Below are 16,544 nucleotides of genomic sequence, written 5' to 3' on the forward strand. Positions count from 1 at the left end.
TGTGATGGTAGCAGTGGTGGCATTGGTGGTGATGGTTGTAATGATGATGATGATGACGATTGTGGTGGTTATGATGATGACGATTGTGGTGGTTATGATGATGACAATTGTGGTGGTAGCAGTGGTGGCGTTGGGGGTGGTGGTTGTAATGATGATGATGATGATGACGATTATGGTGGTTATGATGATGACAATTTTGGTGGTAGCAGTGGTGGCGTTGGTGGTGGTGGTTGTAATGATGATGATGATGACAATTGTGGTGGTTATGATGATGACAATTTTGGTGGTAGCAGTGATGGCGTTGGTGGTGGTGGTTGTAATGATGATGATGACGATTGTGGTGGTTATGATTATGACAATTGTGGTGGTAGCAGTGGTGGCGTTGGTGGTGGTGGTTGTAATGATGATGATGATGACGATTGTGGTGGTTATGATGATGACAATTGTGGTGGTAGCAGTGGTGGTGGTTGTGATGCTGATGATGATGATGATGATGTGATGATAGTGGCAGTGGCAATAGAAGTAGATTGCTTTAATTGAGAGGACAATGTTTCATGTTGTTATTTATATTGTTGTCTTACAGAGCCTCAAGGGAACATCCATCATTTGAAGGCAAGAAAAACAAATCATCAATCTGGAAATTGTAAGTAAATATTCTATTTTATAAACTTTCCTTAATCACTCATTTTTGTCAGTTTAATTACTGAAGTTAAGAATAGAAGACTTTTGTGAATAATGACCTCTATTTGAATGTCGGTATCAGACTGTTACTTTAATTATCATGAGTACATTATGTTTGTTATTTCACATCAATACAGATTAAAACTAGAATATCACTAAGATCAAATGATAACACATCTGGGGGGTGTTTCACAAAGCCTTTTTGCAATGACAAATGACAAATATCAGTGACAGATCTGCTGATATCCAATCAGAAGCAAGGATTTCACTAGCTTATAACAAAAAAAACTGTCATTTGTCACTGATGACATCATCTCGTGAAACACCCCCCTGTGAGCCACCAGTCTGTGGATATCACACTTTATTTACCTCATCCATTACCATTTCAACTCCACAGTTTCAGCAACCTCTTCACGAGTTCATCCTCAAACTCTTCCGGCATCGCTGCACCCCCTCCCAAGCGCAATTACCCTGTGGCCGCCAATGTACGTTACAACGCCCCCACAGGGTACGTTGCGCCCAACAACAAGCAGCGCACCCAGACGATTGCGTCACTTGATAACAAGACCAAAGCTTTTGATTTCCTAGAAGATGGGTGAGTAGCATTGCACAGATGTTATTAAGAAGGTCTATCAGCAGCGTCTCATAATTCGCATCTAGAACTAAAGAGCAGATTCTGAAGTGACATTTAAAACATTCAGTGCCTAGAAACCTTTCAGAAACATGTTAAAAAGGTTTTATTTACTCAGAGTTACTAATGATATTATGTTGTTAAATTTCTGGAGAGAGATTTGTGCGTTTTGTTTTATATAGCGCCTTGAGTAAGTTATGAAATATGTGTGCTTTATAAGTATTTATTATTATTATTATTATTATACTACTTCATTCTGCCATGACAACTGAAGATAAAGCTTTCTATCCTTCATGGGAGCATGATGCTGCATAATCACCCTGAAAATAACATTCAGCTCAGTGCACACAGATTGCAAACAAGATGCTAGATAAATCTTCACTGTAAGCCTCATAAGTATGCGCGCTGCGTTCCGACTGAAGATATAATAATAATAATAATATTGGATTCTTATATAGCGCATGTATCGACCTTGCAAGGTCCTCAAGGCGCTCCAACATTACCCGGCTATGCTAGGCTGCCGATTTCGATGCTCACAGCATTTAAAGGAATTCCTTCCTACCGATTTATTTTTTGCTTGCTTTATTCATGGTTTTCCTACCAAAATCTTTAAACATCTCGAAGCCAAAGTCAAGTTCACTCATCTTTCTACTGGGCCGTACTGTTTGATAGATTGCTTTATTATACTTGTATGATAGGAAAGCAAGTATAAAGCATTAATGGGGATGAGCTTGTTGTTGTTATTGTTTTATTTATGTTGTTTGAGGGGGGGGCAGAGTCTAGAAACACAGATAGTTATTCTGTTCTTAATTTTCCTACAGTCTTACTGAAAAGAGAAAGTGAAAGTAATCAATTCAAATCATATTTGAAATTATAATTGCAAATCCATAATAATGTTTTTTGTTCTTTTGCCTTCCTTAAAAACTAGTGAGGGGAGTCAGCGCATGAAAGACAAGCGAGAGCAGTACAAGAAGGTCAAGGCACATGTCAGGAAAGACGATGGGCGTGTTCAAGCTTATGGGTGGAGTCTACCAGCCAAACACCCCTCCCCCTCCAGAAGCCCTGCCTCCTCCAATCAGTCTCAGGTAGATGGTAGCAGTGTGGTGAGTGGTGGTGGAGCTGGGCGTGGCTTGATGGGGGTACCCGTCCCTGTCTTCTGCCGACCATTGCTGGAGAAGGAACCAGGTACAAAGGTCAGTATAGATGTCAGAATATCTCTGCACATAAAGGATGGATACCATCAACAGATTTGATAAATAAATCATGATGATTGAGGATTGATTAAGGATGCATAGTTAAGATATTGTGAGGTTACTTGATACAATAATTCATGAAAACTGAGTTTTTTGTATTTTTGTAGTTGTGTATTTGATATATTTAAAATTTCATTCAAATTTCTGTGGGTACTTCTTATATTGATATATTTTAAAATATTTTAAATAATAAGTAATGAAAAAATGATCGATGTCTTGTATTAGAAAAAGAAAAACAATCATGTTGATTTTTTAATTTATTTCAAATGTACCATTGTATGAATAGTTCCAAGATATAAGATATTATTAGAGGGGTGATTACAAGAACTTTTGTTAAATTGTCACTAACCATACAGTCTTCCCATAACCTTTTTTGAATGATAAATTTTCAACATCTAAATCTACTCTTTAAACAAATGTAGTGTATATGTATATATGACTATGAAGGGTTTGTGTATACTCACAAAGTAATGAATTTGCCAGTACAGGGGATGGATTAATATTTCTAATAAATATGATAACATTTTTCCCCCTTTCAAATGTAGATCTGGTGTGCAGCTGGAGTTGACCTGAACGGAGGTCGAACCCGAGATGGTGGATCCATCATTGGAGCTAGCGTCTTCTATTCCAGCCCTGATCCCGATGCAGATGACTCCAGTAGCAGGAGCAGCAAAGAGGGATCAGAGCTAGATAAACTAGATCAAGATATAACTGTAAGAAACCACTCTCCTCCGCATAGTTTCTTCTTTTTACATTTTCTACCTTCTTACATGTGATCTTTTTCGTTTACAGTATGTAATATAAGTATAAAGGTGTATGATATCTATTTTTAACTCTTTCTCTCCAACAGATTTGTTCCCATATATTGTGTGTAGTAAATGAATGATAAGTTATGATAATAAAAGGAGCTGTGAACAACAAAAGTACTCTGAAAAGAAATCCTGTAGTACACTGAGGTAGGAGAAAGTTGTTATTCTTTTCTCCTCTTTTCTGATTTTCTTACTTGAAAAATAAGAAAGATGTATAATTTCTTTTTTCCAAGACTCTATTGACCAGGTTTCTGTCTTTTTTTCTTTCTTCTTCTTCTGACTCTCTCTGCCTATTTTGTCATTATATTCATCTCTTTCTATATGAATCGTTTGTGTGTTATTAAATTTTTAAAAATTTGCTATCCCATTCCAGAAACAACAGAAGGAGATAGACAAGCATAAGAAATACAAGCTCTCATCTTTAGCCTGGATATGCACCAGTAATCAGAGTTCCACCAAAGTCACAGTCATAGATGCTAACCAACCACAAAGCATCTTAGATATGTTCCCAGTCAGCACAGCCTATATTCTATGTATAGCATCGGTAGCAGGTACACCTCCGCACATCATAATAACCCCACTCCACTCTTTTATGTTTCCAATGCAACTGCAATCTGATATTGACAAAAATTGCAATTTGAGACTAAAGCTTGAGATAACTCAGGCTGAGTGAATGGCAAAGGGATCCATTATATCCAGTAACCGGTTAGAGTTACTAAAGGAAGTTCCTAAGTGTTTTAAATTGCAGAGATGCCAACCCTCTCTGATTTTTTTATTTTGTTTTAAACATTACTCCACACAAATTTTAATTCCTCCCTGATTTTTGAAAGATCATTTCTATTGTGCTGTATGCAATTGATATAAATCTCCCTGAAAGCTGAATGTAAAGTTTGGCATATCTAAAATTGTTGTGAAGGGTTGTAAATGTTTCTATATGCTTCAATTACTCCAACTTTTGCAAAGCTTCCATTATGATACAATTTAGGATTCAAGGAGTTATCGACTTTATCATTCATTCGTTGAATTCAGAAACCTTTAATATTATGGAGTTGTTTTAGGTCACCTCTAGGAGTGCTAACACTTGACAGGTACTAGCACTTTACAAGATGCCAATATCAATGTGATTTTGTTGTAATGATCTGATATTTACTCTTGGCTATATCTTAGTCCAATACCTAGGGTTAGAGAGTTGGATGTAATTAGGTTTTTAGTTTAAGTTAATTCAAATTAAAGGCAGCATATAGTTTTGGGCCAAGGGTTGAAGTTAGTAATTTGGTTACAGATTGACCAACAGATTGACCCACCTGTTTTCAGGTTTTCCGTCCATCCGTCTTTCCTGCGCAATATGTCACGAACCACTTGAGATACGAACTTAAAACTTGGATATAGTATGTATCACCATTGAAAGATCATCTGATTAGATTGTGGAGTAGGAAGGTCTAAGGTCAGTGTATGAAAACTACAGGTATAAGCCTCATTACCAAGAGCCACCAGAGGTACATATATGAGCTTCGAACCTGGTGGTAGTGTGTAACACCATAGGAAGATGATCAGATTAGAGGTTGGGGTAAGAAGGTCAAAGGTCATAGAGGTCATAACATTTTACAGTGCTTATGGTAATAATCTGCTTCTGGTGGAATGTGTGGAAGTGAGAATTGCACAGCCGGCGGAGGCATAATTGTCGACTGCTTGCTGTTGAAAAGCTCTTGTTATCATTATTATTAATGTGGTCGAGTGGATATGTCACCAAACTGTCGATCACAAGGTCCGCAGTTCGAGTCCTGCTGCGGCACTATTGTTCTTTGGCAAGACATTGATCCACATTTGCCACACTCAACCCAGGTGATGTAAATAGGTGCCTGGCAGAAATTAATTTCTTGAAATGCTAGAGCGCTGTAATGGCAGCCGTGCTAAAGCCAGGGTAATAATCTGGAACGCCAGGAGTGTCAAGTTTGACATACATGACCGCTGTAAAAGAACCCACTATTATTATCATCATTCTAACTGTGTAGGAGCAATGGAGTCTGACTACCCTACCGATGAGGATCTCCCATCTGAGACTAACGATGATGCTGCATCAGCATCAAGTGGTGGTAGTGATAGCGGGTTTGGTAATGTTAACTTGGTGACGGCCAGTACACCAGCCACGCCTAGTGATGCTTCACCGACCTCAGAACCAGGTTTGTGTTTGGTATCAGTTTCTAAATAAGATCTTAGTTATTTAAAAAAATGATACATTTACTAGTGGTATCAAAAAGTCCAAATGTATGTGCATTGTATATGTACACAATATTTTATCAATGCCCCATACAAGTACATTTCAATTGTATTCATTTTTTCATATCACATGTCCTTACGAATGTATGTTTTTTTTTTTAATGCTTTCAGTGCCATAATAAAGAAGGTGCACACTGATATATGTATAGTGTTCCATCTAAAGTTCTTCCTTGAAAGAATTCAGGACATTGCCTCATTTCATCTAAGCTAGATCTATTTTATTGTTAAAATATTTAGTTTATTTATTTGGTTATTTCATCAATGGACAGCCAATAATTCTCAGTTTTCCCCCATTTAACTAAACTTAAAGATAAAGTTGAGTTCTGGTCATGCAATTGCATTGTGAAAGAAACTGTGTGGAATCGGTCAGAAAAAGTTGATCATCTAGCATATAAGAATTTGTGTGTACTGCAAGGATCTCGAGTCATCAAAATGACAAGAAATTTGGCCCAGTCTTGGAAAAGTAACAAGCACTGTACACAGAAAGATGTGTATGGGACTACACAAACAGGTGGCATAAAAATTGGGCCTCATTTTAAGCTTTTACTTGTCATATTTAGAATATAAAGGCATTGAAGAGCCATGCTTTTTCGGAACATTTTTTTCTCAGATGTTCTTCCACACTTGCATAATAACAATGATAATACTCACAAATTATTTTACACTTCTCCCCATAACTCAACCTTCTCTTTAACTTATTCCATTTTGCTTTCCTTGACATAGAAGGTGTGGTAGGCGTGGGTGACAGTGAAGGAAGCTTCAAGGCGGAGGTGAGTGAAGCCAACGTGAGCAGAAACATCTCGTCCGTTACTGACGCAGAGAAGGCTCTACGGGAAGCAGTGTCAGCTGAACCTCTGGCAGACACAGTGGGGATGGAAGGCATTGTCAAGGATAACATCCTCAAGACAGACTCGGCCGCTAGTAGCGATACAGGTACGAGTAGAGAAAAGGAAGAAAAGCCGGGGGGTCGGCTCATGAAATTGTCTTAAGTACAAGATCAACAACATCTTGACTTTGGCACTGAGTATTTCACAAAACCATCTTTACCAAGATGAGCGACAACTTCCTCAACAAGAGACTTGTTGCGACTTCAAACCTGTCATATCTTTTCAGGACGCCATCTCAAGGCAACTATGCCAATGGGCAGCGAAAAAATGAAAACTTCAAATTTAATATAATTTTTTTTTCTTGATCTTTAAGCTCTCATTTCACTCATTGGTTCTTATTGGTATTGATATATAAGCATTATACAAGCATACAAACTATTCTTATAAGGTTTTAATGCCTTAACAAGTTAATGATATAAATAGTATTTGTACAGTCAAACCTGTCTATAGCGACCACCCAACGGAAATACAAAAAGTGGCCTTTGTAGACAGGTGGTCTCTGTAGACAGGTGGTCTTTGTAGACAGGTTCCTTTAGTACATGATTCAATGAGAAACCATTTTCAAGGGAAACAACAAATGTGGCCTTTGTAGACAGGTGGTCTTTGTAGACAGGTGGTCACTAAAGCAGGTTTAACTGTACATACATCTGTCTGAGAGAAAAGCTCGAAGCCTATGTTAGATCACTATCGAACAGATACATACTAGAATATCCCAACCTTTGACCTTTCACAGAGGGGTCAGCCACAGACCCTCTTGGTGCCACCACCGAACCCATTCCAACCGAGACCATCGTCTCACGGCAACGCCGGGGTACGTCCAGTGATCTACTGAAGGATGGTCTATCGGACTCACCAACGGTCAGCGACGCCATGCATGAGGTCGCTGAGAAAATGTCCAGTATTAAACCTACTATGTGGTTGGGTGCTCAAAATGGAAAGTAAGTTTTATGTAGAATGAATGCACTTTGTATATTACGGGAGAGAAGAAAGAGATAGTGAGAAAGAGAGAGACGGAGAAGGAGAGAAAAAGAAAGAGAAAAAGATGGAGAGAGAGAGAGCACAACAGAGCAGAAGAAAGGGGAAAAGAGGAATGAAGAGAGATAAGAAAAGAAAGGAAAATATACCTACCATGTGAGCATTTAACAAAACTTTCATGTCAACAAGAGCAACTAAGTTTTACAGGAGAAGTTTGCTTACTATTTTACACACAAATTAGCCTTCCATTGATGCATGACTAGCACAATGAATCAAAGAAGGACACACAAGGCCATGTGTTGGTTACCTCATGCATATTTAGTAGCTTCTCATGAATATGCATATTTTATTGCAATGTGTACAGTTGTATGTTGTGGCACTGGTTTTGTAACAATTTCATAGAATTCTTAGTATTTTTTGAATTATTTTATTATTGCTTGGATAAAAATGTGTAATTAATTATATGAAGTAATGAACATATGAAATTACAGTTTAATTTTGTATCAGTTACTCGAATTCTGCTGGTGTTTGAGTTCACTAACCATTAAACTCAAAGCATATTGGAAAGATAGCTGTCTTTCAACACTCCAATCATTAAAAAGGGCTTTTGCTGCTTGTGGCACATGGGAAGTCCATATGGGCTTCCTGTGCGGAATCACTATCAAGAGATTTCGGAAGCATAATATTTGTGAACAGTGGCTGTTAGTTGTCTCTTGCACTGACGCCCAAAATTTGACCTTAGGACCTCTATGGAACCCTGCCAGGGAGCTAGAGTTGAACTCGAAAGTATAGGCAGAAAATCAGCCTCTGGATTCACTTTTTCATTTGCGCTTTTAAAACAAATCTGCAGATGATAACTTTCTTTCTATCCCAATTAAGCTTGGCTCGTATGAGTTCAAGGGGGTGAGATATGGGGTTCAAAAGGTCAAAGGTCGTGAGGACAATTAAAGTGTTTAAATAGACGGAAATGTACATGTAGCAGTATCATGGTAATTTGAGAAATGGAGGTACATGTATCAAAGGTTGTCACAAGGAAGAATGAACACCTTCAGATGAAGTGAATCTACCTACGAGTCAAGAGGTGAAGGGTCAAAGGTCATAAGTTCAACTTGGAAGAAACTGACAATACATAAAATGTATATAAAGTGACATCACTATGAAGCAAACCAACAGGTACATATTCCTAACGTATATCTATTTTTGTTGTTGACAGTCTCTATGTACATTCTGCTGTGTCACAATGGAGGAAGTGTCTCCATGCAATCAAGCTCAAGGATTCCATCTTTGCTATAGTGTGAGTATACTCTTAGCATAATATATCTCATATTGCCTGATAAAGGACTTAATATGGTTTTGCATCAATGGCCCTGTTTCATAAAAACTTGTTATCAATAACGAGTTAAAAAGCTGTTATAAGCTACTGAAATTGTGGCATTTGACTAGCAGAGAGCAAATTTTTCATAGAAATTAAGCATTTCTTATTGATAATACGTTTTATAAAACAGGACCCAGATGTGCTGTATTCTGATTCCCTTGCCTCTGCTTGAGGTTTGATTAAACACCTAATTCATTACACACATGTATCTTTTGAAGGCTCTGGCCAAATTTGAATGCAAAGTCATGAGCAAAATCTATCAAGTTGTATTCTGTGTTAAAGCCCCACTGCACTACTTACAGCTACTTGCGCCCTCTATACAGCCAACAATGCCTAAGCGGTACCTGTTGATCCCCCATGATGCCCTTTTTTTAATGTTAATTGAGAGCTGATTTAATGAGATATCCACCTGCCAGTGACCCTGCAGGGAGGTCTAATCCCTCCATGCCAAACTAGTGCAGAGGGGCTTTAAATAATTATGAGAACATTAAGGAATGCGTCCCCCTTTACTTCTGCAAACACCAATTATTACCTTTCAATAATGGTGTAGTGAAGGATTTGTGTTCAATTACTGGTAAACAAATACACCTTTATATTTGTTTGATTCAGACATATTAAAGGAAGAGTGCTGGCAGCATTAGCAGATGGAACAGTAGCAGTCTTCCACAGATCAGAAGGTAAGTCATTCTGATCCCTTCTTTTTTCCTTCTATAAAAGCAGACCTGATAATTACCCGATTTAAATCGGTTTCCTTGTTTATTTATTTTCCCCAATTTTTTTTTCTTCTCTCCCGATTTACCCCTATTTGCCCCTATTTTCCTTTTTTCCCCTGAATTTTCTTACTCAAAGGGGGGGGGGGGGGGGGGGAATTTGTTAGGTGCCATTTTCCCCCCAAATCCTTTTTTTTTTAAACTCAAGATAGGGCTCACTATCATGCCCTGATAAAAGGCTACTGTGGATAAACGGTAATTAACACAAATATGATGTTATTCATGACTTTATTGAATAATCATTGTTTGTACATGTACACTGTATGTGTGAACTTTATACAGTTAAGTGTTTTGTTAATATTTTTTTTCTCCAGTTCTCAAGAGTAAAATAATACTTGCAGATTTGAATAGAATATTAATATATGCAAATACAAGCAGAGTTAAATGAGGTGTAACAAAACACAGTCATGGAACAGTACATAGAAGGATGGAAAGACACTGTCAAAAATGTATTTAATTCAGCGCTATTTGAATAATTATAAGCTATACAAGAAATTTATATTTTTTTTTAATTATACATGTATAACACTAATTTTTCTTCAAATTCATGATCAGATGGACAGTGGGACCTGAACAATTATCATGTGCTAGACCTTGGTAGACCTCAGAACTCAATCCGTTGCATGGTGGTGGTCCTGGATAAGGTCTGGTGTGGTATTAGGAACAAGATCCACGTCATTCATCCTCAGACACTCAAAGTAGAGGTTAGTAGTCAGTTAAGATCAGTGATAAATCTAGACCTCAGAACTCAATCCGTTGTATGGTGGTGGTCCTGGATAAGGTCTGGTGTGGTATTAGGAACAAGATCCATGTCATTCATCCTCAGACACTCAAAGTAGAGGTTAGTAGTCAGTTAAGATCAGTGATAAATCTAGACCTCAGAACTCTATCCGTTGTATAGTGGTGGTCCTAGATAAGGTCTGGTGTGGTATTAGGAACAAGATCCATGTTATTCATCCTCAGACACTCAAAGTAGAGGTTAGTAGTCAGTTAAGATCAGTGATAAATCTAGACCTCAGAACTCCATCTGTTGTATGGTGGTGGTCCTTGATAAGGTCTGGTGTGGTATTAGGAACTAACTAACTATTAGGAATTAAAAAGGAGCTGTCATGATGTTAAGAAATCATGTTAAATCATTTGATAGAGTGTTCATTTTCTCCCATAGAGATGTTTTTTAACAGCGTTTCTTTGAAGTTTTTTTGTTTCAGTTTTAAAATTTTAACAAAATTCTTATTTCCTATCAAGCCTACATGGTGTGAGGGGGAAGAAAAGGTGAAATGGTGAATGTAGATTGTATGCATATAGTGACGATATACGGAATGAACTATTTCAAAGCTTTGACGATCTTACAATAGACGGAACATTTCCTATAGAGGGAGCCCTTACACACTAACCCTCAGAGCCATCTATACACAGAGTTTGGCCAACTTGGTTTCACTGGGTTACAGCATGGCGTATAATCTTTTCTTTTGTGCTTGCCCAACAAAGCGGTAGTCACCATATTGTGTCCAACTTGAACCGGGTTGTCCAAACTCTGTGTATAGATGGCTCTGCTAACCCTATTTGCACCTGTATCTCCTGTATATACCGGTGTGTTGGCTCAGTCAGTAGAGCGTCCGCCTCACAACCGGGAGGTCGTGGGTTCGAACCCCGGCTGCGTCATAACAAAAGACGGGAGTTGCTGCTACCTTGTTTGGCGTTCAACAATAAGGGATAGAGCAACGTCGATCTGGCGCTGCCGGGCTCACGATCAATTGGGAAAAAAGAATTTCCATTTTCGGTTTAACTTATTATTATTATTATTATTATTATTTTTCCACAGAAATCGTTTGATGCCCATCCACGCAAGGAGAGTCAGGTGCGCCTTCTCTCATGGCAGGGTGATGGAGTATGGGTCTCTATCCGTCTAGACAGTACCCTACGTCTCTACCACGCCCATACCCATCAACACCTCCAAGACGTGGATGTAGATCCGTATGTCAGTAAGATGCTCGGTGAGTGCCATGCCCCTTATAGAGTGGTCAAGTGTGATGCATCAAAAAAATAGTTTTAGAATTTCCAAATTTAAACTTCATTTTCTGAAAGAGCATCAAAAATTCACTCAATACTTATATTCAATTGGTTTTTTAACATTTAGACATTATTCTTGATGCTCTTTCGGAAGATGAAGTTCAAATTGAGAAATTCTAAAAATAGATTTGTATGATGGCACAGCTTCGGTACTCTATACTCTGCCATTATGTTGTTGATATTTGGGCATGAAAACAGACTCCTCAATATATTCATGTATTACAAACTTTCTCCGGTATAGATACTTATAGATATGCTCTGCAGCATTATGAACAATGTTGATCTTACCATCAAGAATGACTGGTAGCATGTGTCTTGAGTCATTTAATTTGCATGAATTCACTCAAAATAAACAGAAGCTGCTTTTTAGTAATGAATCATAGAATTTAGTTTTTAAAAAGAAGCTCTTAACCAGAGCAGCTGTGTATATTTTGTATAAAAGCTGCGCTATATAACTTTTTCATTATTATTATTATTATTATTATCTCATGGATTAATTCAAACACTATTGATATGTATGTCTTCAGAATGGCAGATTAATTTAAATCAATTCTTATTATAAGTGCTTGTATATCATGAGATATGCTGAAAGGTCTCTCAAATCAATATCAATGATCCATTATTTCTTGTGTACATTTCATTTGTATGAATTCACTCAAAATAAATATAAGCAGCTTTTTACTCACTCTGTATATTATTTCCTATTATGTTTGTCTATGTTCATGCAGGTACTGGAAAGCTTGGTTTCTCGTTTGTGCGTATCACCTCTGTGATGATCTCCTGTAACAGACTGTGGGTTGGTACGGGCAACGGTGTCATCATCTCAATACCTCTATCAGAGAGTAAGTGCTTTAATACATTCATGATATCATTGAAGAAGAGGATTGTGCGAGGTCGACAGAGGAGGACCATCTTTTAGCGAGCTCAGCTCTTTTAATTTTGTTATTGGACTTGTTTAGTATTAAATTTACTTTTTAAGCAACCAACGACAGCATCGTATATTTCAAGATAATATTTAATGCTTCGATGTACTTGAGAGTGAAATTTTAAACAGGATTTAAAGGATTCGGATGGATTGGTTTTTGGTCTTTAGTAAGTTTTGTTAATCGCCATAGTCCAACCTAGAGATAGTCTTGTCTCATACCATGAGGGGACTACTGATATGCCTTCATTCTGAAGTATTCTTCAACAGATAATGGCTCCTGTTTGAACTTTTCTCACGTTTTATTACCTGTAGTCAATCTATACAGCATTCCTGTATCACTCTCTTTCTTCAAACAAATGAAACTCGTACAATAATTGCAGATAACTTTCACTTTCACTAATGTCCTTTGGCAAGACATTGATCTTCATTTGCCACGCTCAACCCAGGTGATGTAAATGGGTACCTGGCAGGAATTAATTCTTTGAGAAGCTAGAGCGCCGTAATGGCAGCACAGCTAAAGCTGGGGTAATAATCTCCAAGTTTGGAAGAGCTTAGTGATTGTAATAAGCGCTATATAAAAACTGAGTATGATTATTATTATTACTTAGGCAAGAAGCCCAAATCGACCGGAGGCACCCGTCCCGGGGGCGTGATCCGCGTCTACACCGACTCCAAGACAGACAGCGTACGGGCGGGTAGCACCATTCCATACTGTAGTATCACCCAGGCTCAGCTGTCCTTCCATGGTCATCGAGACGCTGTCAAGTTCTTTGTATCTGTACCAGGTAACGACTGTAAGTTCTGTTGGCGTGGACTGTGAGAATTGACCACTCTACCCCTCTCTTATCTATATTTTTGTTTGCATGTTTGTTTTGTCTAGTTGCCTGATTTGTTTATTTGATTATTTTGTTTGTTTGGAGCCAGAAGGGCAGTAACTCTGTGTTTATGTTCAAGACTTAATGCTGTTTTGACTCTAAACAGACAATTACACTATGAACATGACGGACAAAGAAAGCGTACAAAATACACAGTTCCTCATTCTACCCTCGACAATTGCTGTGGTAGACAAAGGAACACCCCTTCACTGCTATTATGTACAAATGTGTAGAACAGGTGTCACATGCATATTCACCTGTTCTACACATTTTTACATAATACCAATGAAGGGATGTTCCTTTGTCTACCACAGCAATTGTTGAGGGTAGAATGTGGAACTGTATGGCCCGAATTCACAAAGCAAGGTTTGAGCTCAGTCAGACCAAGGTTTGAGCTCAAACCTCCTTTTGTTTCGCCAAACCTCCTTTTGTTCTTTTCAAACCAGGTTTGTAAAAAACGTGTAAAACGCGTCATATGACTTACGAAAACCAAGGTTTGTCGACAAACCTCCTTTGTGAATTCGGGCCATTATGTTGTCCGCTTTCTTTGTCCGTCATGTTCATAGTGTTAGTTCCATGCATGTTGTTTTTTCTGTTTGTTTGCTTTCTATTTGTATGATTCAGCACCTTCAGTCATTGGCTATCTTTCTCTCTTAATCAATTTCCTTATCTCTTTGAAAATTCTTTCATATTCTTTCTTATTTAAATATTTTTATCTTGCCAACTTCCTAACTTTCTAACAACTGTTTATGTACAGTTAACCTCGCTCAAATTGACGTTGCATGTGTCGATTAACCGCTTAAGTTGATGATAACAAGTCCCAATTTTTCTTCATGGATTTACGTTTGTTAATCCTCTGTATTAGTAGATCTTTTTCAGTCGAATAATTACCCAAGTCGACCTAGTTCCAAGAACAGTTTAAACAAAAGGCATTAAATTCACATCACAGAAGTCAAACGAGACCCCTGTGCGTCACACTTCGATTTTCTTTCTCTCTCTTTCACCCGCCTTTCTCTCTCTCTTTCTCTCTCTCTCTCTCTCTCTTTCTCACTCTCTCTCACCCGCCTCTCTCCCTCTCTGGCCTTTTTGCTCTCTTTAATCCCCCTATCATCTCCTTTTAAAGCAGAACTTCTGGTGAATGCCACAAAGTAAACCTTTATCGATCGAAAATGGCTTTGGATAGAGAATTACAACCACTCTAAAAACCATCTTAACATCAGCCATCATTTAATTATACTTGAAATTTCAGATTGAAAATGGAATCGAGAGATTTTGTACAAATTTAAAAAATCACTACCGGTATATCTATTTGTATGGTACTCCATTTCAAACGGGAGCCCATGTATTGAAAATTGAACTTTACAGTATAACCTGTCTATAGCGACCGCCCAATATGAAACCATTTTCAAGGGAAACAAAAAATGTGGTCTTTGTAGACAGGTGGTCACTAAAGCAGGTTTGACTGTACATGTTAAATTATTTCATGCTAGTACCTTGAGCTTTTCTTCTTTTTTTTCTTGTTTGCCTACTCGGTAGTTGTATTCCAGAGATTTCCCTCTTGCATGTTGCTGGTTGCAAGCTTGTACATGCATGCACTTTACCTATTTGTGATGCTGCACCCCTTGATCTTTTCCCCAACAGTAGACCTTTGACTTAACATTGATATGTTAAAGGTCTTCACCCATAGTTTTTACTTCATAGAAATAATTCACTTAAATTTCAGATAAAGTTTGTTGATATAGTCAATACAGTTCTACCCACCTGAGCTGTTTTGAAAATATGAAAAATGAAAATTAATCTACTGTCACAATAATATATTAATGAGCTGTGCGACATGTACATGCTGTTTATATACCAACTAGAAATGTGTCATTAATCGCAACTATGGACATAAGAGATTGCTATCAAAATATGCCCTTTTTGCTCCGTTCAGAATCCAGACTCCAGACTCACAAAATTGTAGATCAGAATGTTCTTCTTTTAGCTTTTAAACAATAAAACATTGTCTGTGTATTGAATGTGTGTCTACACAACAGTGAAATATCTTGGTTTTATTTTTATACTAATCACCTCAGGACACTTGAATAATTCTCCTTTATTTTTACACTAATAATTTGTTTACTCCCCCCATCCCAATATTCTATGCTACTTGAGTTATCAGTTATTCTGAATTGCATCCGGTGTTATACTCTATGTATTCATTTAACAAAAATATATTATTTGTTATATTTTTCTTATTTAACATAAATATATTATTTGTTATATTTTTCTTATTTAGTTATGTTCTTAAAATCCCCATAACCATCATGCTGCTAAAACATGATATATTATTGCATGTTCACTAGTATTATCTAATCTTATTTAGTTATGTTCTTAAAATCCCCATAACCATCACGCTGCTAAAACATGATATATTATTGCATGTTCACTAGTATTATCTAATCAAACCCCCCCCCCCCCCACCCTTGTAACCCAAACTCCTCACTGGATACGCCAACAGACTTTTGATATGTAATAAGTTGCCTGATTATGACTAAGATTCCTTTATGATTTACTAATCTGAAAACATTCTATTTTCATAAGTATTTGAGTAGACCATTTTCAAATTTAATTTAATTCAATCCACAAATCTTTTTTTAAGTGCCTCGCTACAAATTCTTCTATTCACCTGTTCGAATAATTGTATTTCACTTGTCAAAATGCGTACATTAATTGTTGCTAGGTAGGACAAACATTATGGACTGCCCTACCTTGCAACATGCAGTGTATGCTATTCGCATTCTGACTATTAAAATACAATTATTTGTTAAACAGGTGAATTAAATAATTTGTAACGAGGCACTTAACAAATATTTGTGGATTAAATTAGATTAAATTAAATTACATTACGAAAATGGCCTATTCACATAGTAAAGGTATAATTAGGTGTGTATAGAAGTATTTTGCTTTCATCATAGCCTTTCATTGAGACAGCAGTAGAGGGTGAGGGAATTAAATTATTTATTAGATGTAAGGT

At 37.4% G+C, this 16,544-nt stretch overlaps 1 protein-coding gene and 1 non-coding gene across 7 annotated transcripts in view; both read left to right on the top strand.

Annotated features, from left to right (window-relative positions):
- Positions 1-16,544, top strand: part of LOC577161 (C-Jun-amino-terminal kinase-interacting protein 4) — a 67,912-nt gene that overhangs the window by 47,132 nt on the left and 4,236 nt on the right. For 4 of the 6 annotated variants that reach the window (XM_030980978.1, XM_030980982.1, XM_030980980.1 and 1 more), the window contains 14 exons: positions 584-643; positions 1,079-1,276; positions 2,241-2,505; positions 3,111-3,278; positions 3,748-3,925; positions 5,387-5,554; positions 6,375-6,584; positions 7,272-7,476; positions 8,727-8,807; positions 9,498-9,565; positions 10,214-10,362; positions 11,481-11,652; positions 12,457-12,570; positions 13,262-13,447. In XM_030980978.1, coding sequence (XP_030836838.1) covers positions 584-643; positions 1,079-1,276; positions 2,241-2,505; positions 3,111-3,278; positions 3,748-3,925; positions 5,387-5,554; positions 6,375-6,584; positions 7,272-7,476; positions 8,727-8,807; positions 9,498-9,565; positions 10,214-10,362; positions 11,481-11,652; positions 12,457-12,570; positions 13,262-13,447 — 2,222 coding nt within the window. The remainder of the gene's footprint in view (positions 1-583; positions 644-1,078; positions 1,277-2,240; positions 2,506-3,110; positions 3,279-3,747; positions 3,926-5,386; positions 5,555-6,374; positions 6,585-7,271; positions 7,477-8,726; positions 8,808-9,497; positions 9,566-10,213; positions 10,363-11,480; positions 11,653-12,456; positions 12,571-13,261; positions 13,448-16,544) is intronic. The other 2 variants (XM_030980981.1, XM_030980979.1) reach the window with 2 other exon arrangements.
- LOC115922392 lies at positions 8,110-8,242 on the top strand. The gene has a single exon (XR_004063448.1). It is a non-coding gene; the product is annotated as a U11 spliceosomal RNA (small nuclear RNA).

This window comes from Strongylocentrotus purpuratus, unplaced genomic scaffold, assembly GCF_000002235.5.
Source record: "Strongylocentrotus purpuratus isolate Spur 01 unplaced genomic scaffold, Spur_5.0 spur5_scaffold_11, whole genome shotgun sequence".
Taxonomy (NCBI): Eukaryota; Metazoa; Echinodermata; class Echinoidea; order Camarodonta; family Strongylocentrotidae; genus Strongylocentrotus; species Strongylocentrotus purpuratus.